This window comes from Cinclus cinclus, chromosome 1 (genome assembly GCF_963662255.1).
Source record: "Cinclus cinclus chromosome 1, bCinCin1.1, whole genome shotgun sequence".
NCBI lineage: Eukaryota > Metazoa > Chordata > Aves > Passeriformes > Cinclidae > Cinclus > Cinclus cinclus.
Window position 1 is genome coordinate 151987011 of NC_085046.1, and position 19850 is coordinate 152006860.

Sequence of the window (19850 nt, forward strand, 5' to 3'; positions counted from 1 at the left end):
ACGTGCCCAGGGCCGGGTGTGAGGCCGGGGGTAGCAGCACTGCGGCTGCGGCTTGAGGTGGGGGGGCTGTCTGCCAGGGGAGGGTCCTGCCGGGTCATGCCGGGGATTTATGGCTGCGGCAAGGCTTGCAGGCTGGGGGTGGCCACCTGCCTGTCCCCTGCCCGCCCCCGGTTGGTGCCCCCGTCGCCCCCCACCGCCCTCAGCCCCCCCCCGTCCCCCCGGGCAGATGCTCCTCTCTCGAGGCTCCTCCTTAATCCAACGGCACAAGGCGACGCCGGGCGGGAGCATCTGCCTCTCCCCAGTGCCTGGCGTTGCTGCCGAGACGCGTGGGACAGGCACTCTGGGCACTGCCGGGGGGTCCCCTCCCTCTGCCAGGCCCCGGTGACAGGCGGTGTCCCGTCTCCCTGTCCCGGTACCCTGGCTCTTAGCAGCCCTTTGCCGGGGGGCCAGGACCCCCAGCACCGGCAGTGCAGAGGGGTGAGGGGGTCGATCTGGGGGCCCCGCGGTGGTCCCGGTAACGCACATCCCCTGGCTCATTACAGGCCGGGATTTGAGGTGGGGGCTCCGCGCCCACGCCATGGGGAACTCGGTGAGTCGGCCCAGCTGCCTGGGCGAGAAGAGCCGGCGGCCAGAGGAGCTCCTGCGGGAGCCCGGGCTGGACGCGGGGCAGCCATCCGCCGAAAGCGTCACGGAGGCATGGCCGGGGCTGCCGGAGAAGGCGCCGGTGCCGGTGGAGAACGGCTGGAGCCCGGGGCCCGGTGCCGTCCGCAGCCGGCCGGGCAGCCCGGTGCTGAGGCGCAGCCAGTCCGAGGTGGCGGTGCAGAACGGGGGTGCAGCTGGAGTTCCGGTGAGGGGGCAGGTGGGGGGCGCAGCCTGGACCCCTCCCAGAGCCAGCGCTCCCCGCAGCACCTGGTCCTGGAAACCTGTCACCACGCGGGAGGTGACGGAGGTGACGGAGGTGACGGAGACCATCGTGACGGAGATTGTGGAGGTGACAGAGTACCCGGCGGGTGAGAAGGGTGGCGAGCCCGTGGTCACCCGGACGGTCACCGTGCTGACGGAGTGCGTGGGGGAGCTCGCTGCTGCTGGCTGTGCCGGACACATGGATGCCACTGAGGTGACCGCCGGGCAGAGACCCTTGCTGAGAGGACACCGTGTCAGTCCCTGTGCCACAGGGCTGCCCTCCAGCATGGTTTTCTCCACAGCGAGTCTTAACCTTCACGTGCCTTGGCCAGGGCTCGTGTGGAGTCACCGTCCATGCCCTGGTGTGGGCTGGGCTGGTGGCACCCCTCGTGCCGGGCACCCAGCCTGGTTCCCTGGCACCCAGCTCCCTCCCCTCAGCTTTGGCTGGTGGGGGCCATGGGCCTGGAGGGATTACCAATGGCACAACGTGTGCAGCCCCTGCTTTGGGGAGCCCCCTGAAGGATGCCAGGGAGGACCCTGCAAGCTGGACAGGGTCCCACAGTCGCCGGTGTCACCTCAGGGAGAGGGCATGATGGTGTGGGGGCTGCTGCCCAGCCCCATGGCTGCCCACACAGGCACAGGCGTGGCTCAGCCACTTCTCCCCACAGGTGTCCTCACGAGCTGTCCCTCTCCCAGAGGAGGCAACGGACCGGGGCCAGGAGACGCTGGAGAGGCTGCTGGCCTGGGTGGCCGATATGGAGGAGCTGGTGAGCAACCAGAAGCCGCCATCAGCGGAGGCCAAGGTGGTGAAGGCGCAGCTGGAGGAGCAGAAGGTCAGCAGGGCATGTCCTGCCCACACGTGCCCTGGCAGGGGATTAGGGGGCCGGGATTCAAGTGGCCACAGCCCAGGGCTGTGCCGAGGTGGGAGGGGGGCACTGGAGTCCCCAGCACAGCGCGGTGTCCCCGTCCCTGCAGCTCCTGAAACGCCTGCTGGAGGAACGGAGGCCGCGTGTGGAGCTCGTCCTGCAGGACAGACTGACGGCACAGGGCTCTGGCACGGTGACCCCCGAGGGCAGCGCCGGCCTCTTCAGCCTCGGGGAGAGGTGGGACAAGCTGATGCAGGAGGCTGAAGCCAGGTGGGTCAGGGGCCAGGCCCTCATCGCCAGGCTGGCATCCCCGTCCTGCTGGCACAACTTCTGCCCGCTGATGTCCCCCACATGGAGTCCCTGCGACACCCTGATCTCCCTGTGCTCTGCCCCTCTGCCACTGGAGCCATCCCGATGGAGGGATCATCCCCATGGCATCGCTGGGGCTGCACAGGAGCAGCGGGCTCAGGGCTGCACAGGGTCCAGCCCTTCTGTGGGGACATCGGCCTTGCTGCGTCCCTTCACGGCAGTTTGGGGGCATGAGCACCCTGGTGTGGGGCAGAGGGGCTTTGCTGGCTGGCACGTCTGTCTCGGGGACTGTTGGTGCCCACCTCACTCAGCCCTCCTGGTGCAGGTACGGCTGCCTGGAGCGCATCCTGCCCGCAGCCCAGGGCTTCCAGGAGGCCGTAGACACCTTCCAGGAGTGGCTCGGTGCCACAGAGCGGCAGCTGGCCCAGCTCTGGCGCGCTGACGGCTGTGTGGGCCGTGTGCAGGATGCCCACCAGAAGACCCAGGTGGGCACAGGTTGGGTATGAGGTGGGCACAGGGTGGCACGGGCATCCGTGTCATCGCTGGTCACTGCTACAGGCCCTCTGTGAGGAGATCCGTGGGCGGCTGGGAGAGCTGGATGGCGCCCTGGAGAGCGGGCAGCGGGTCCTGGAGATGGTGACAGGCGAGTGGCAACGGCTGGGAGTGGTGGCCACAGGGTCAGGACCGTGGGACTTGGGATGGGATGAGCACAGACAGTGGCCAGCAGCCAACAAGGGGACCCCTGGGTGTCCTTGGGGTGTGCTGCTCCCCAGCAGGAGCCGTGGCCTGATGTGAGGGGGCAGACAGCACCCCATGGGATGCAGAGGGGCCAGGGTGGGACACGCTTCAGTGGTGGTGAGGTGCAGCTGGGGAGCTAGGTGTCACTGGCCAGAGCTGGGTGTCACTGGCCAGAGCTGGGCCTGGGAGCAGCAGCAGTAGGGGTAGCAGAGGGGAAAGGTCAGGACAGAGTGATGGTCACGTGTTTGGAAGCTGTCGGTGTGCTCAGTTCCATGTCCAGGGATGCCAGTGCGGTGGCAGTGATGCCAGTGTCACGCTGCCACAGGGGAGGAGGCCCAGCTGACGCAGGAGAAGATGGAGTCACTGAGGATGCGGTACCTGATCGTGGGCCAGAGCAGCGCTGACACTGCACACCGGCTGGGGCAGACCCTGGAGGCCTCATCTCGCCTGGGCACGGCCCCTGAGGACCTGGCACTGTGGCTGAGCCGCATGGAGAAGGAACTGGGCGAGCTGGAGAGCCAGCAGGATGGCCAGGAGCCCTCAGTCACTGCCAGTGACAGGGAGAAGGTGTGGGACGCTGAGCCCCTCCCCATTCCCAGCACCGCTGTCTGGGGCAGTTCGGTCTGGATGGGACAGGCCGGGTTGTGGCACAGTCCCGTGGCATGTGCTGCACATACCCAGGCAGCTGTCCCGGTGCATTCACAGCCTCCCTGGCTCACGCCTGTCCCTCTGCTGCAGTTTGAGCAGGTGCTTGAGTCCCAGCTCGCCCGTGTGGCTGGGCTGGGTGAGCGGCTGGAGGAGATCGGCCGCGTGCAGCTGGATGCCGAGGCTCTCCGCTCGCAGCTCTCTGAGCAGAAGGTGGGTCTGCAGCACTGCCCAGGGGTCCCGGGGGCGCTGGCTTGGCATCCCCATCCTGCCAGCTCCTGCCAGGACCTGGCATCCACCTGCTGCTCCATTTCAGCTGCTCTCCGCCGAGATCCTGCACTGCCGGGGCCTGGCTGAGCGCCTGCTGGGATTCTCGGAGCCGCTGCTGCGCTGCTGCCCTGAGCCCCTGCGGCAGCGCCTCCAGGTGAGCTGGAAGGGAGCTGGGGGGACACGGCCAGCACCCAGGGATGGCCGTGCCCAGTGTCCCCCGCCCACGCGGTGACTCCTGCTCTCCGCAGCCATCGGTGCAGGCGCTGAGGGAGCACACGGAGCAGCTGTCCCTGCGCAGTGGTGCCTGTGCCGTGCAGCTGGAGCACGCCCAGTCCCTGCTCACCCAGTTCTCCGAGGCCCTTGAGGAGCTGCTGCCCTGGCTGGAGGAGACGCAGGCCCTGGGGGTGCAGCTCTCCCCCAACGCCATCAGCTACGAGGCCTTCAAGGAGCAGCAGGCGCTGCTGCAGGTGTGGGCAGGGCAGGGGCAAGAGGGACTCGCTCGGTCACCCCACAGGTTGGAAGTGGAGAGGTGATGGGACAAGGGTGGTATCATCACAGGGACCACTGGGCTGGGGCACCCAACAAACGGGAATCATCTGGGATGCATCCCTGTGGGTGCCCCCCATGGGGGACATCCCACCCCAATGCACCCCCACGGCTCCTCCTTGCCACCAGAGCCTGCGCGAGGCCATTGCCGAGCACCGACCACTGGTGGGGAAGCTGCAGCGTGTGTCAGGACAGCTGCTGGAGCTGAGCCCGGAGCAGGGAGCCCCGTTCCAGCGGCGCTGGCAGGAGCTGGAGGAGCAGTACGGCCACATCCGTGAGCGCGTGCGCCAGGCCGCAGCTCTGCTGGAGGACGCCCTGCCGCGGTACAGCCAGGTACGGGGCTGGCACTGCCCGGCTGGGGCACATCCCCAGGGCCGTGCCCTCGAGTCACTGGGCTGCTCCTCAGCTGTCGGAACGCATGGATCTGCTGCTGGAGTGCCTGGAGCGGCTGCAGAGCCGGCTGCAGAGCCAGCCCCCCGTCCGTGGTGACGCAGCGCACTTGAGGGAACAGATCCGGGAGAACAGCCTGGCCCTGGCTGAGCTGGAGAAGCTCGGGGTGGCCCTGGAGGGCATCCGTGCACAGGGCGAGGAGCTGCTGGCCACCATGCAGGCGGTCAGCTCTGACGCCGCAGCCAGAGGTACTGGCATGGAGGGGTGGGCACGGCCTGACTGGCAGGAGATCCATGTCCCTGTGGGGCTGTGTATGGGTGCCAGGGCCCTTGGTACCCTCATGAGCACCCTGACCCCAGGCCCGCTGCGCCCCGCAGGGATCCAGGAGCGCACGGCACAGCTGCTGTCACAGTGGGACTGCCTGCGTGGCCGCTGCCAGGAGCGGGAACGATGGCTCCGGGAGCTGCTGGCACTGGCCGAGCGCTTCTGGCATGGCCTGTCTGAGCTGGCCGTGGCACTCAGTGACACCCAGCAGCTGGTGCTGGGGCTGGAGGAGACCGGTGGCGAGCCCGAGGCCATCCGCACGCGGCTGCGCACCATGCAGGTACGGCTGTGCAGGGGCTTGGTGGGCAGTGCCCTGGTATGGACAGCCCCTGGGGTGGGCAGTGCCCTGAGCCCCCTGCCCTGCCCAGGCGCTGCGGGAGGACATCGACGCGCTGCAGGGCGAGCTGGACACGCTGGGCAGCCTGGGCGTGGAGCTAATGGCCTCCTGCGGTGATCCCGACAAGCCGGATGTCACCAAGAGCCTGGACGATGTGAGTGACCCTGGGCTGGCTTCAGACAGGGGCAGGGTCCTGGAGGTGCTGCTTGAGGGGTTGGCGTGTCCCCAGTGCCCAGCAGAGCCACTGACCCCACACAACTGCACTGTTCCTGTGCCCCGGCACTGCCACAGTGCCACCCCTGTGGCACCCTTTTGCCCAGACACTCCCAGGGTGTCCCTGATCCCCATCTCTGGATGTCCCTGCAGTGCCACCCCTGTGCCCAGGCACTGACACAGTGTCTCTGACACCCAGGTCCATGCGGTGCCACCCCTGTGCCCCAGCCACCTCCCTGGCCCTAGTGCCCCCCACACCCTGCACCCCCATGGCACTGCTGACCCCCTGCCCACCCTGACCCCCACATCGTGTCCCCCCATGCCCTGGCCCTGCCGTGGCACCACTGACCGCTGTACCTGCAGCTCTACTCGTCCTGGCACAGCCTGAGCCGGGTGTGGACGGAGCGGAACGGGCGCCTCGAGGAGCAGCTCCAGGCTGCCCTCAGCTACCAGGACACCATGCAGGTGGGTGCATCGGGCACATCCCCCATGGAGGGAGCTGTGCCATCTTCCTGTGCCCGCTCCGGGGTGTGAGGGACCATGGGGCCACATGGGGTCCCCAACCCCCCTGTCCTCCCTGTCCCCAGAGGCTGCTGGAGTGGCTGGATGCGGCCGAGCTGCGAATGGCCGAGGAGTTCCTGCTCGGAGGGGACCTGGACATGGTGCAGCAGCAGCTGGCGGAGCTCAAGGTGCCACGGTGTGCCACGCTGGCTGTGCCACGTCCTGCCCCTGTCTCTGGGGGTTGGCAGGGGCAGGGAGGGCTCCAGGCACAGGTGGGATGGAGGTTGGGCAGTGCCAGTGCCCCAGTGCTGTGGAAGGTGGCCAAGTGCTGGGTGCTGGGTGGCCAAGTCCTGTCCCGCACAAGTCCCTGGGTGGGTTGGGCACCCCCACAGGAGCAGCTCAGGGCCCAGTGCCGTGGGGTGTCAGGGGAGGCTATGGGGTGCCAAGGGGTGCCATGGGGTGTCAGGTGGGGCCGTGGGGCTCCATGGGGCCCCGTGGGGTGCCAAGGGGTGCTGTGGGGTGCCATGGAGTGCCAAGGGATGTCTAGGGGTGCCATGGGGTTCCAAGGGGTGCCATGGAGTGCCAAGAGGTGCCATGGGGTGCTGTGGGGTGCCATGGAGTGTCTAGGGGTGCTGTGGGGTGTGATGGGGTGGCCATGTGGTGCCACGTGTTACCATAGGGTGGCCATGGGGTGCCATGGGGGTGGCCGTGGGGTCAGGCAGACCCCGTCCTGGTGTGTGGGGCCAGGGTCACCAAGCGGTGGCACCACCCAGGAGTTCAAGCGGGAGCTGTACCAGTGCAAGGTGGATGTGGAGAGCCTGCGGCACCAAGGGGGTACGGGGCACGGGGACCCCCCGGGCACGCTCAGCGACTTCCGCCAGCGCTGGGACCACCTCGAGGAGGAGATCGTCAGCCGACAGGTGGGGAGGGGGCACGTGGGCACAGGGCACAGCTGGCAGCACATGTGATGGTGCTGGGTGGGCATGTCCTGGGGGTGCTGGCTCAACGTGAGGGATTCTGGGTGGGCACTGGGGAGTGTTGGGTAGGTTCCCATGGCCGTGTGGGCACTGGGAGGGCACTGAGTGAGCACTGGGAAGGTGGTGGGAGGGTGCTAGGTGGGTGCTGGGTGGGCATTGGAGGGGTGCTGGGTGGGTTCCCAGGGCTGTGGGCATTGAGTGGGCACTGGGAGGGCACTGGGTGGGCACTGGGAGGGTGCGGCATGGGCACTGGGTGGGTTCTGGGCGGGCATTGGATGGGTACACAAGGCCATGTGGGCACTGGGGGGGTGCTGGGGGAGTTCCCAGGACCGTGTGGGCACTGGGTGAGCACTGGGATGGCACTGGGTGGCACTGGGTGCTCTCTGAGCATTGGGCTGGTACTGGGATGGCACTGGGTGGACACTGCGTGCTCTCTGAACACTGGGATAGCACTGGGATGACATTGGGATGGCACAGGGAGTGTACTGGGATGGCACTGGACACTCTCTGAGCTCACAGCCGGGTCTCTCCTCTCTCTCCGGGCAGCACCAGCTGGAGGCGGCGCTGCCGGGGCTGGGGCAGTTCCATTGGGATGGCACTGGGTGGTACTGGAAGTGTACTGGGATGGCACTGGGCACTCTCTGAGCTCACAGCTGGGTCTCTCCTCTCTCTCCCGACAGCACCAGCTGGAGGCGGCGCTGCTGGGGCTGGGGCAGTTCCAGCACCAGCTCCGGGAGCTGCTGCAGTGGCTGCGCCGAACCGCGGAGCAGCTGCAGGAGCCGGCCCCGCTGCGGCCCGACCTGCAGAGCTGCGAGATCGAGCTGGCCAAGCACAGGGTGAGGGGGCCCCGAGTGGCCACAGGGCCATGGCCACAGCCACGCTGACGGGGGGGTGTGCTGGGTGGTCCAGAGTACTGACCACTGAGTGACCCTGAGTGGCCCCTGAATGACCCCCGAGTGACCCCAAATGACCCCTGAGTGACCACTGAGTGACCCTGAATGACCACTGAACCCTGAGTGACCAATGAGTGACCAGTGACCACTGAATGACCCCTGAGTGACCCTGAGTGACCACTGACCACTAGCCCCTCCCCCACCCCCCTTATTGCCCCTCCCCCACCCCTCCCCAACATTGTCCCTCTGGCTGTGGTGACACCCCTGGGTGGGTGTGCCGGGGGTTCTGGCTGTGGTGGCACCCTAGGGTGGGTGCGCTGGCCACAGGGCACTGCCCGGCCCCTCCTCGGGTGCTGCGGCAGCCGGGCTGGGCAGGCTGCAGCTCGGGGATGCGTCTCCTCCCGCGGTGCCATCACGGCAGGAATGAGTTGTGCCACAGCCCCTTGCCCGGGCACGCTCCTGACGTGCCTGATGCGGGCGAGGCTGCGAGGGCCGGGCAAGGGGGGGCCGTGCAAGGGCTACCTGTCCCCTCTGTGGCTGTCCAGGCCACGCGTCTGCTGGGTGTCCCCCAGCTGGGGGCACTCACGGGTTCCATCCTTGCCCAGGGGGACACCCCAAATCCCCAGTGCTGCGGTGCCAGGGGTGCTGCGGGCAGCAGAGGTGTCTTGGGGTGAGGAGCTCTGCATGGTGCACACCGTGGGGTGTGGGGTGTGGGTTCTCCGCCGTGACCCCCCCCTCCACCCCAGGTGCTGCGGACCGATGTGATGTCCCACGCCCGCACGGTGCAGTCGGTGACCGAGGCCGGGCAGGGGCTGCTGCTCTCCAGCCTGGGGGACAGCGTGGAGGGGCTGCAGCGCAGCCTGCAGCAGCTGGGGCAGCACTGGGAGCTGGTGCTCAGCGAGACTGAGAGCCGGCAGCTGGAGCTGGAGAACAACCTCAGCCAGGTACGGCCGAGGCAGCCGCGGGGCTGCAGAACCGCGGGGCCGGCGCTGAACCCCGCCTCGCCCCCAGGTGCAGGACATCACCCTGGAGATCACCGAGCTGCTGCAGTGGCTGGAGCAGGTGGAGCTGCAGCTCTTCTGCTCCAAGCCGGCCTGGGGCCACCCAGATGCCACCAAAGAGAAGCTCAACGCACACCTGGTGAGAGCCAGTGCCAGCCTGGGCCCTGCTGCAGGACCTGTTGATCTCTTGGGGGGATGTGTGCCCCAGATCCGCCCTTCTCCACACTGCTGGGCCTCTGCTGCCTCCTCTCCCCAGCCAGGCAGAGCCTGCTACCCCTCCCTCATCTGCTCTAGCTCTGTAAGACAGAGCAGGACATGTCTTTGTCCTTGTTCCTTGCCCTGAACCTGTTCCTGTCCCCACCCGCATCGCTGTCTTCATCCCTTCTCACTGTTCACTGTGGCTGTCTCCCTTGTCCCCATCCCTGTCCCCTGGCTACTTTACCTGACCCCTCCACATCCCCATCGCTGTTCCCACCCCTGTTCCCATCCCCGTTCCAATCCCTGTCCGTTCCTTCTCCCACTCCGTGTCCGGATGCTGATGGCGGTGATGGCGGGAGCTGTCCCTTTGTCTCACTCTCTCTCTGTCCCTGTGTCCCACTGTCCCTGTGTCCCCCAGGAGCTGTGCCGGGAGCTGGAGGCTCGGGCCGTTCCATACCGGGGTCTGCGGGAGCGGCTGCAGCGCCTGCTGGACTCGTGCTGTGCCGGCCGGCCCTGCAGCACCGAGCACAGCCTGCGCCTGCTGGAGCAGAAATGGGAGAGCGTCCAGGCCGAGGCCCAGGAGAGGAAGGTGTGCGGGATGGGGGGGCTGTGACCCCCGGGGGGCTCTCCGTGACCGGAGGGGCTCGGGAGCGGCGTGAGCCCATCCCCAGCAGCACCTGGCCCTGCCCGCAGGAGCGCCTGGCCGAGGGGCTGACGGTCAGCACCGAGTTCCACGGCTCGGCACAGGAGCTGCTGCGCTGGGTGGCCCAGGCCGAGGAGATGCTGGGGTCCCCCGCGCCCCCCAGCTTCGTCCTGGACACCGTCACCGCCCAGATCCAGGAGCACAAGGCAAGGGCGGGCACGGTGCCTGGATCTGCCCATGGGGTGCTGAGTGGCACCTGCAGGGATCACCCCGGGGTTTCTGGAAGTGGGAATTCTGTCCCCACAGCAGGGGAGAGACTGTGCTCTGTGCCATGCCCGGCATGTGCCTGGTGCTCCCTGTCCCATCCTGGCACGGGTTCCCAGTTCTCCCTGTCCCATCCTGGCAAGGGCTGTGCCTGGGGGTTCCTCACCTGTCCCAGGACCCCCTGCCTTCAGCTACCCCCTCCCCGCAGGCCCTGGTGAAGGAGGCAAATGCCCACGGGGAGAAGCTGGCCAGCCTGGAGTCCGTGGCTGCGCGCCTCAAGGATTTCAGTCGGAAGCAGGACGGGGCTGTCATCCAGAACCTGGTGCTGGCAGCCCGGGAGCGCCTGGGCAAGGTCCTGCAGCGGGCAGCTGAGCGCGGGGCTGTGCTGGAGGAGGCCCGAAAACGCAGCAAGCAGGTACTGGGACACTGCCCAGTACACCAGGGCACAATCCAGTACACCAGGACATAGCTACAGGCTGGGGAGGGGGCTCTGCCCCTTGGCTGGCTTTGGACACAGGCCTGGAGGGACAGGACGCTGCGAATGGCTTCCCACTGCCGGATTTTGGGAAGGAATTCTTCCCTATGAAGGTGGTTTCCTGGAGACACTGTGGCTGCCCCATCCCTGCAAGTGTCCAAGACCAGATTGGACAGGGGTTGGGGCAGCCTGGGACAGTGGTGTCCCTGCCATGGCAGGGGTGGATTTGGATGGGCTTTAAGGTCCTTCCAACCCAAACCATCCCAGGACTGTTGATTCCATGACCTGGGCCCTGCTGTGCCGTCACTGGGCTGTACTGGCCCATGGATTGCCCCATGGTGGTGCCCAGGTTGTGCCGCTCCCTTGTGTTGCTCCACAGCTCCTGTTTGGGTTGCCCCAGATCCGCTTTGCCCCTGTGTGTCCCCCCACAGCTCCCTGCAGCCCCCACCGCCCCCTCAGCTCTCCCCTCTCTCCCCTGCAGTTCAGCGAGTCCCGGCGGCTGCTTCTGGACTGGATGGATGAGGTGGAGCAGACCCTGGAAGTGCCGCAGGACGCGGCCACCGGCCAGGAGGAGATCAAGTGCCAGCTGGCTGAGCACAAGGTGGGGCTTGGCTCCTTGGTGCAGGGAGTGCAGAACTGGGGTTCTGGGGGCTGCAGATGGGGGCATCCCCAGCTCCAGAGGGGGTTGGACAGGGAATGGATGCCCCAGGTCCATTCTGCAGAGCTGGGAGATCTGGGTGGCAGACCTGGGCCAAAGGGTGTTGGCATCCCAAGCCCCCCAGAGCTTTTGGGGGAGGAGGGAGCCTCCTCTCCCCCCACCCCATCTGGGGGACCCAACACCCACCTGTGGGGTGTGGGGGGCCCTGCAGGCATTCCAGAAGGTTCTGCGGGCCAAGCGCCCGGTGTACGAGGCCACGCTGCGGAGCGGGCGGGCGCTGAGGGAGGGGGCACGGCTCCCCCAGGACCTGCAGCCCCTGGAGGAGCTGCTGGGGGAGCTGAAGGAGCGCTGGGATGCACTGTGCAGCCAGGCCGCGGAGAGGTGGGAATGGGATGGGATCCATGGGATGGGAGATGGGATGGGAGATGGGATGGGAGATGGGATGGGAGATGGGATGGGAGATGGGATGGGAGATGGGATGGGATGGGATGGGATGGGATGGGATGGGATGGGATGGGATGGGATGGGATGGGATGGGATGGGATGGGATGGGATGGGATGGGATGGGATGGGATGGGATGGGATGGGATGTACAGCCAGGCCACGGAGAGGTGGGATTTGGGATGGGATCCGTGGGATGGAATAGGAATAGGAATAGGGATGGAAATGGTATGGGATGAAAATATTCATAATGACACTGCCAGGACTTGTCCCTGCCCACAAGGGCACTGCCAGGACCCATCCCTATCCATAAAGGTGCTGCCAGGACCTGTCCTGTCCATAACAGCACTGCCAGTCCTGAGGGGTGGCTCCACGGGGTGCCCCCCAGCCCCATGCACCCCCATCCATGTGCCTCCAACCCCATTCCCTCCAGCCCCGTGCCCCCAGCAGCTCAGTGCCCCCTGTGCCCCTCATGACCCCCGTGCCCCCATGCCCCCCGGCAGGCAGCACAAGCTGGAGGAGAGCCTGCTGTTCTCGGGCAAGTTCACGGATGCGCTGCAGGCCCTCATGGACTGGCTGTACCGCGCCGAGCCGCAGCTCTGCGAGGACGCACCCGTCGGTGGCGACCGCGACCTGGTTGGGGACCTCATGGACAAGCACAAGGTGAGTGGCTGGGGGCAAGCAGGGGGGCCCTGGCCAGTGCTGGCCACCAGGGTGTGCCCAGGTCCATCTGGGAGAGGACCAGAGCCAGGCATGAAATGGGGCATTGCCCATGGGAGGGGGCATTGGCCACTGGATGGGACATTGGCCCCTGGATGGGACATTGGCTACTGCAGTGGCACCGGCTTGACCTCTGCTTATGCCCCACATGTACCCCAGAGCTGATAAGATTTTGGGGTGCAGGAGAGCCCTGTGCCCATTGCTGTGAGGGTTTGGGGTGCAGGAGAGCCCCGTGCCCACTGCTATGAGGATGTGGGGGTTCAGGGGAGCCCTGCACAGCAGTGGGGTCCAGGTGAGCCCCCATCCCACCCTCCCACCCTTCCTGCAGGTGTTCCAGAAGGAGCTGGGCAAACGTGCCAGCTGCATCAAGACTCTGAAGCGCTCGGTGCGGGACCTGACGCGCGGCAGCAGCAGCGTGGACTCGCAGTGGCTGCAGCAGCAGGTGGAGGAGCTCAGCACCCGCTGGGACCTGGTCTGCAAAATGTCCCTGGGCAAGCAGGCCCGGCTGGAGGCGGCGCTGCGGCAGGTGAGGGGGGGCACAGGGAACCCCCCTGGAGTGGGGGGGCACAGGGAACCCCCCCTGGGGTGGGGGTCACAGGGGAAGGGGGAATACCCCTGGGGTGGAGTTGGGGGCAGCCGGGGAACACCCCTCTGCTGGGGTCTGCAGAAACCCCCAGGTCGGGGGGACAGCAGGAGAAGTCCCCCGGGCTGGGGGGGCAGCAGGGGAACCCCCTTAAGTTGGGGTCTGTGGCTGCTGCACCCACGTGGGAAGGCTGGGATGGGGGTGGGGGGGTAGGGTGGTGTTTTGGGGGATCTGGAGTCGTGCTTCGGGGGCTGTGGAGTGCTGGGTGGTGATTTGGGGGTGGCGTTTTGGGAGTGCTCTGTGGACTGTGGGGTGCTGGGGGTGTGGAGTGGTGATTTGGGGGTGCTCTGTGGGGTGTGGGGTGCTGGGGTGGTGATTTGGGTGGTGTGGGGTGCTGGGATGGTGATTTGGGGGGTGTGGGGTGCTGGGGTGGTGATTTGGGCATGCTCTGTGGGGTGTGGGGTGCAGGGTGCTGCTTTGGGGGGTGTGGGGTGCCCAGGCTTGGTGGGTGGCTGTGCATTTGGGGCAATCTTTGTGACTACCTGGGTGGTGTGGGGGCTGTGCCTTTTGGGGCTCTCTGTGGGATTCATGGGCTCAGTGTGTGGCGCTGCGTGGGGCTGTGAGGTGCTGTGTTGCAAGGTGCCATGGCCAGGTGCCAGCCTGGGGTACCTGTTCCAGGTGTGAATGTGTGTACAGGGCCTGGGGCAGGTGGCTGGGTGGCACAGGGAGGTACTGGGTGGTCAGAGGAAATTGTGTCCAGGTGTGGAGCTGTGTGCAGGGGGTCCCTCAATCCCATTGGGGGGTCAGAGGAAATTGTGTCCAGGTGTGGAGCTGTGTGCAGGGGGTCCCTCAGTCCCACTGTGGGGTCAGAGGAAATTGTGTCCAGGTGTGGAGCTGTGTGCAGGGTGTCCCCTCGATCCCTCTGCGGGGTTGGAGATGTTGGCAGCAGCTCTCCCTCGGCACAGCGCGCTGCCAGTGCCTGTGCCAGGGGTTTGTCCATCCAGCACAGGGCTCAGGGTCTGTCCAGGGGATTCAGGGGCTGCAGGGTGGCTGCTGAGCAGGTCCCCCACTGTCGTGGCAGGCAGAGGAGTTCCACACCCTGGTGCACTCCTTCCTGGGGCGCCTGACCGAGTCGGAGAAGACCCTCAAGTATGGAGTGTTCCCCGAGGAGGAGGCGGCTGTGCAGGAGTGCCAGGCCCAGCTGCAGGTGGGTGCCAGCCCCCAGCACCCCCAGCAGCCTCAGCCTGGCTCCAGCTTCGCCCCAGGACCCCCATCACTGGGGTCAGGCAGACCCTGCTGGGCTGTGGAATCCCCACAGCAAGGCACAGGATGTTTGGGTGGCAGATGTGGGATGTTCAGTCCCAGCACATCAAGAACGCGGGGTTTGGGGCTCCAAATGCGCTGGGGTGGGGAGGTTTGGGCACCCCCAGCCCAACCCACCCATCCTCGTGGTGCCAGGGCTGGTGTCTGGAGGGCTGAGCCCTGACAGAACCGTGGTCCCTGTGCCCCCAGGAGCTGATGCAGTCCCTGCAGTGCCAGCAGCTGGAGCTGGAGTGCATCACCTCTCTAGGGGAGGAGATCCTCAGCACCTGCCATCCCGACTCCATCATCACCATCAAATCCTGGGTCACGGTCGCCAAGAGCCGCTTCCAGGAGGTGAGAGAGGTGCCCCGTTCCCATCCCTGCCCGGGGGAGTAGAGTGGCACCCACATGTAGGGAAACCACAGCCCCACACCTGGGGAAAGCACAGCTCCACACCTGGGGAGAGCACAGCCCCATACCTGTCCCACAGCCCCACACCAGGGGAAAGCAGGCCCCATACCTGTGCTACAACCCCACATCTGTCCCACAACCTCACACCTGTCCTACAGCCCCAACCTGGGGAAAGCACAGCCTCACACATGTCCCACAGCCCCACACCTGGGGAAAGCAGGGCCACACACCTGTCCCATAGCCCCACACCTGGGGAAAGCATGGCCCCACACTTGCCCCACCACCCCATACCTGTCCCACAAGACCACACCTCTCCCACAATCCCACACCTGGGGAAAGCACAGCCCCATACCTGTCCTCCTTCCCACTGCTTGGTGCATCCCCCTTGGGATGCAGGGGGATTGCAGAGATCTGGGGGTGCTCAGCCCCAGAGGGTCTTGGCCTTGCCAGTGTCACCCCATGCTCCCCCATCCTGTGGCCTCATGGGGTCACCTGGGGCCCCGCAGCCCCCTTGGATGGTGGTGGCTCAGCCCTGTGCAATGGCAGCCACCCCACAGCTGAGGCAGGAAAACCTGGGAGCGGTGTCCTGGGGACCCTCAGCCCAGACCGTGCTCCCACAGCAGCCCAGAGCCTCCCTGGGCTGTGGGTTTGCAGGTAAGAGTCTCCTGGCACTCCTGGGACTGGTCTGGCAAGTTCAGCCAATCCCACACAAAGCCCTCATTGAGCAGAGACCTGCGGGATCTGCTCTGGATCTGCCCTGGGGCTGCCCCACTTACCCTATTCACCCCAAAATGGGAGGGCAGCCGGCACATCCCCACAGCACTGACCTGGGGACCCTCAGCACACTGGGGGCAGCACCCCCAGCCCTGCCCCAGCTCCCAGCAGGAGCCAGGTCCTGTCCCCATGTCCCTGTCCCCATGTCCCCATTCCCACATCCCTGTCCCCATGTCCCTGTCCCCACGTCCCTGCCCTACATTTCCTACAGCTGCTGCCCAGGGGTACCTGTCCCTGCCCCACAGTCATGGTGGGCTGTGGGCTTCCCCCATTCCTGGGGCAGTTCTGGGGGTCCTTGACCCTGTCCAACAGCCGGAGTTGGCCATGGCTCCCGATGCCACCTTTTTGTCCCCAAAGCGATGGCCTGGTGCCATCTGGTCCCAACGGGAGGCCTTGGGGTGGGCAGTGGGGTGGCACCACTGATCCCCCCGTGCCCCACCGGGCCCGGCTGCCCTGCAGGTGCTGAGCTGGGCACAGCAGCAGGGCGAGCGGCTGCGGGCACAGGCGGCCGCGCTGGCGGCCGAGCGGGAGGAGACTGCGAGGCTGCTGGACTGGATCACGGCGGCCGAGGAGGCGCTGGGGCTGCGGGACCAGGAGCCGCTGCCGGAGGAGGTCGAGCAGCTGGAGGAGCTCAGTGCCCAGCACGCGGTGAGGGACCCCAAACCCACCTCTCCCTGGGGACCCTCACACCCTGTCCAGCTCTGGCCAGGCACTTGGGAGCTTTGGGGAGCACTGGGCTGGGCTCATGACCGGTGCTCGCTTTTGTGTGAGCCCACCATGTGCACTGCTGCTGCTTCGGGAGGGTCCTGGGAGGGTCCCGGGAGGGGGACGTGGGGGGCAGCCTGCAGTCCCCGGGGCTGTGGAGCATGGCGGGGGCTGAGGAGGATGGTGGGGCTGTGGAGCACTGGAGTGGCTGTGGAGCATTGGGGGATCCTGGGGAGCACTGGGGGGTCCTGTGGAGCACTGGGGGGGTCCTGTGGAGCACTGGGGGGCTCAGCGCCTGCGCTCCACCACAGGTGTTCATGGAGGAGCTGAACCTCAAGCAGCCCGACGTGGAGAAGGTCACCAAGAGCTGCAAGCGGAAGCTGGCGGTGGATCTGGGACCCCCGGCCACCCGGCGACTGGCCACACGTAAGGACCCCCGTCATGGCCCCCCCAGCACTGGCCGGATCCCCGTTTGCCCCTGACCCCCCTCTCGACAGGTCGCCGCAGCAGCGGGAAGGCACAGGGCACGGCAGCGGTGCCGCTTGGGGGGCTGGAGCCCCAGACCCCGCTCATGGCCCAGCTCCTGCACCGCTGGCAGCAGCTCTGGCTGCTGGCCCTGGACCGGCAGTACCGGCTGGAGACCGCCCTGCAGCGCCTGCGGGAGGTAGGGGCACCCCAGGGACCCCCCCACTGCCCTGGAGGTCCTGAGTAGCTCCTCTCATCTTCTACCCAGAGACCCTCCCCGACCCAGGGGGATGCAGATGGGGTCAGCAGCAGTCCCAGACCCTGCCCTGACACCCCATGTGTGCTCTTTGACATCCCCCGGTGGCTGCTGGAGCCCAAGGCCCCCCTGTGGACCACAGAGTCGGGGGTCCTGGGCAGAGACACCCCCTCTCCCTTTGCAGCCTTGGCAAGGCCAGGGCTGGGAGCAGCCAAGCTGAGACTGAACGTGGGCACAGCGTGGTCAGTGTGGGGGGCATGAGGGGGTCCTGCTGTCGTGTTAATCACTCTGTGTGCCCCTCCCAGCTGGAGGAGTTCGCACACTTTGACTTCGGGGTCTGGAGGAAGCGCTACATGCAGTGGATCAGCCAGATGAAATCCCGAGTCCTGGACGTTTTTCGCGGCATCGACAGGGACCAGGACGGGCGTATCACGCAGCGGGAATTCATTGAGAGCGTCCTCGCCTCCAGTGGGTGCTGGGGGGACTGGAGTAGGCTGAGGGGGCTGGCACTGGGGGGGCTAAGGGTCCCCGTCCCCCCACAGAATTCCCCACCAACGTCCTGGAGATGAATGCCGTGGCCACCATCTTTGACATGAACGGCGACGGCTTCATTGACTACTACGAGTTCGTCAGTGCCCTGCACCCCAATCGGGACCCGCTGCGTCGTTCCGCCGATGCTGACCAGATCCAGGACGAGGTGTGGGGTGGGAGAGTGGCAAGGGGGTGTCTGGAAGGGTGGGGGTCTCAGGGCTGAGCTGAGCGTGTCCCCACAGGTGAACAGGCAAGTGGCCCAGTGCAACTGCGCCAAGCGCTTCCAGGTGGAGCAGATCAGCGCCAACAGGTACCGGGTAAGTGCCGAGCCCTGGCACTGCCGCGGGCACCGGGCTCGCTCTGACGCCTGGGCAGGGGTCCTGCCGTGCCTGTGTGCCAGGGTGGGGAGGGGGCACATCTCTGGAGGAACTCTGAGGAGCCCTGGTCCCTGTGGGAGGGCAGTGCCAATGGGGCTGGAGGGTGGGGTGGGTCTGGGTGCTGCCACCTGCTCTGGCACCCCTTCCCAAAGCCCAGCCCTGCCAAAGCCCACCCCTCGCCCCAATGTCCCTCTCGCTGCAGTTCGGGGAGTCACAGCAGCTGCGGATGGTGAGGATCCTGCGCAGCACCCTCATGGTGCGGGTGGGTGGGGGCTGGATTGCCCTGGACGAGTTCCTGGTGAAGAATGACCCCTGCAGAGGTGGGTGTGGGGGTCTCACACCGGGCACTGCTGCCGTGGGCTCCCGGTGCTTGGTATGGGGCCTTGTGGGTCAGTGGGGGCCGTAGGACCCCCATCACTCGCCCCCTCGCTGCCTCCCTTGTCCCCAGTGAAGGGCAGGACCAATCTGAAGATCAACGAGAAGTACCTGTCCTCAGACGTCTTCGGAGCCGCCGCCGCTGCCACCAGGTGTGCTGGGACCCAGTCGGCCGCGTCCTCCAAAGTGCTGTCCCCGAGCCGCTCCAACTCCAGCCTCAGCCTCTACAGCAGCGCCTCGGCCCCCAGCAGCCCCCTGGCCAGGAAGGTAAGGGCCACGGAGCCCCCCCGAAATCCCCCAAGCCACCAGACGCAGACACTGAGTATCCCTAACCCTCCCCAGTCTGTGTTGCGGAGGACGCGCTCCGGGGACCGCTGTCCGCGCTCCCGGGGCTCGGGGCTGCCCGACGGAGCCGAGCTGCAGTTCAGTTCGGCTGAGGAGAGCCTGCCTGTGGCACCGCCAGGTGAGAGCTGGGGGGCTCAGGGGGGCCGGGGTCGGTGTGTGCTGCGGGTAGGGCAGCGGGGCTGTCACCCCATCCCAGGGGGACAGGAGAGCTCCCGGCTTAAGCCCCTCCGTGCCCCTCGCAGAGCCGCCCGAAGGGTCCCCGCCGGAGCGCTGCAGCCCCTGCCGCTGACCCCCGAGCCCACCCTGCGCCCAACACCCTCGGCCGGCCCCACTCAGGACCCTCCTCCACGAGGCTGGAGGGCGGCGAAGCCGCGGCCGCGCCCCCCGCGGGTCTCGGGCCTGGCGCTGCGCCCCCCGAGTGGGGCTGAGCTGTCTGTCCGTCTGACCCCGGGGCCCGTTCCAGAGGATATGCAAACATCTCCCGACTCTCACCGAGCCCCCGGGTTCTGCTCTCCCTCCCCACAGCTCCAGCGGGCAGCGCGGGGCTCTCCGAGGCCCGGTGCCCCGTTCCGAGTGCCCGGGGCTGTGGGACCAGCCGGGCCCTGCCCTTGTCCCGTGCCCTCAGCTCAGGGTGGCCGCAGTGCCCCCAGCATCTGGCGTTGCTGATGGGGCTCCCCATCTTGCTGGGAGGTGGCCGGGCTTGGTACCTGGGCACCGGCACCCCCGGCCAGATGCCGAGCCCCCGTTTCTGGTGCTAACCCTCACCCCTCAGCCTTCGGTGTGTGTGCACGGGCCCCCCCTCCAGCTCCGGCCGCCCCCTCCCTGCCACGGGCGGGGGTCCGTGGGGCTGTACCCCTCCTCCTGCCGGCGGCGCTGGTGGGCAGCGGGACCCCCGCCCTGCTGACGCATGCTCGTGCCACCGTGCCGCCATGCCACCATGCTGCCATGCCGCCGTGCCGTGCCACCGTGCCGTGCCACCATGCCGTGCCACCCTGCTAACCGGACAGCAGTAGAGCTGAATGTAACCCTGGCTGGGCCCACCCGCCGCCACAATAAACTGTAGTGAGGTTCCTTTTCCTACAAGCACCCAGTCTGTCCATCCGTCTGTCTGTCTGCCCGGCGAGGGGCTTGATCCCTCCATCGGCCTGCTCGCCCCTCTGCCGAAGCAGGGGTCTGTCGGTCTGTCTGTCTGTCTGTCTGCTCGGGGCAGGAGGCTGCACTCTGTCTGTCAGTGTGCTCACCCCATGGTCAGGATGGGGAGCTGCAGTCTGTCAGTCTGTCAGTCCGTCAGTCTGTCTTTCTGCTCAGGATGAGGGGTGTCATTCTGTCTGTCTGCTCAGGACAAGGGGTCTCAGTCTGTCAGTCAGTGCTCAGGACAAGGGGCTACAGTCCATCAGTCCGTTGGTCTGTCTTT

The 19850-nt window shown here is 67.0% G+C and overlaps 1 protein-coding gene across 1 annotated transcript in view; it reads left to right on the forward strand.

Moving 5' to 3' along the window:
• Positions 1–19522, forward strand: part of PLEC (plectin) — a 70038-nt gene extending 50516 nt beyond the window's left edge. The window contains exons 43-81 of the mRNA XM_062515304.1: positions 11–391; positions 543–1156; positions 1572–1736; positions 1879–2039; positions 2404–2563; positions 2637–2721; positions 3142–3437; positions 3555–3674; positions 3778–3885; positions 3980–4198; positions 4407–4610; positions 4684–4915; positions 5045–5271; positions 5360–5482; positions 5905–6006; positions 6129–6230; positions 6816–6962; positions 7700–7855; positions 8659–8856; positions 8924–9052; positions 9530–9700; positions 9805–9960; positions 10227–10433; positions 10975–11094; positions 11363–11532; positions 12096–12255; positions 12641–12838; positions 13977–14102; positions 14408–14551; positions 15842–16030; positions 16399–16513; positions 16585–16751; positions 17114–17276; positions 17351–17505; positions 17582–17656; positions 17874–18036; positions 18165–18358; positions 18434–18554; positions 18679–19522. Coding sequence (XP_062371288.1) covers positions 11–391; positions 543–1156; positions 1572–1736; positions 1879–2039; positions 2404–2563; positions 2637–2721; positions 3142–3437; positions 3555–3674; positions 3778–3885; positions 3980–4198; positions 4407–4610; positions 4684–4915; positions 5045–5271; positions 5360–5482; positions 5905–6006; positions 6129–6230; positions 6816–6962; positions 7700–7855; positions 8659–8856; positions 8924–9052; positions 9530–9700; positions 9805–9960; positions 10227–10433; positions 10975–11094; positions 11363–11532; positions 12096–12255; positions 12641–12838; positions 13977–14102; positions 14408–14551; positions 15842–16030; positions 16399–16513; positions 16585–16751; positions 17114–17276; positions 17351–17505; positions 17582–17656; positions 17874–18036; positions 18165–18358; positions 18434–18554; positions 18679–18725 — 6770 coding nt within the window. The 3' untranslated portion in view covers positions 18726–19522. The remainder of the gene's footprint in view (positions 1–10; positions 392–542; positions 1157–1571; positions 1737–1878; positions 2040–2403; positions 2564–2636; positions 2722–3141; positions 3438–3554; positions 3675–3777; positions 3886–3979; positions 4199–4406; positions 4611–4683; positions 4916–5044; positions 5272–5359; positions 5483–5904; positions 6007–6128; positions 6231–6815; positions 6963–7699; positions 7856–8658; positions 8857–8923; positions 9053–9529; positions 9701–9804; positions 9961–10226; positions 10434–10974; positions 11095–11362; positions 11533–12095; positions 12256–12640; positions 12839–13976; positions 14103–14407; positions 14552–15841; positions 16031–16398; positions 16514–16584; positions 16752–17113; positions 17277–17350; positions 17506–17581; positions 17657–17873; positions 18037–18164; positions 18359–18433; positions 18555–18678) is intronic.
• Positions 19523–19850: the final 328 nt, after the last annotated feature.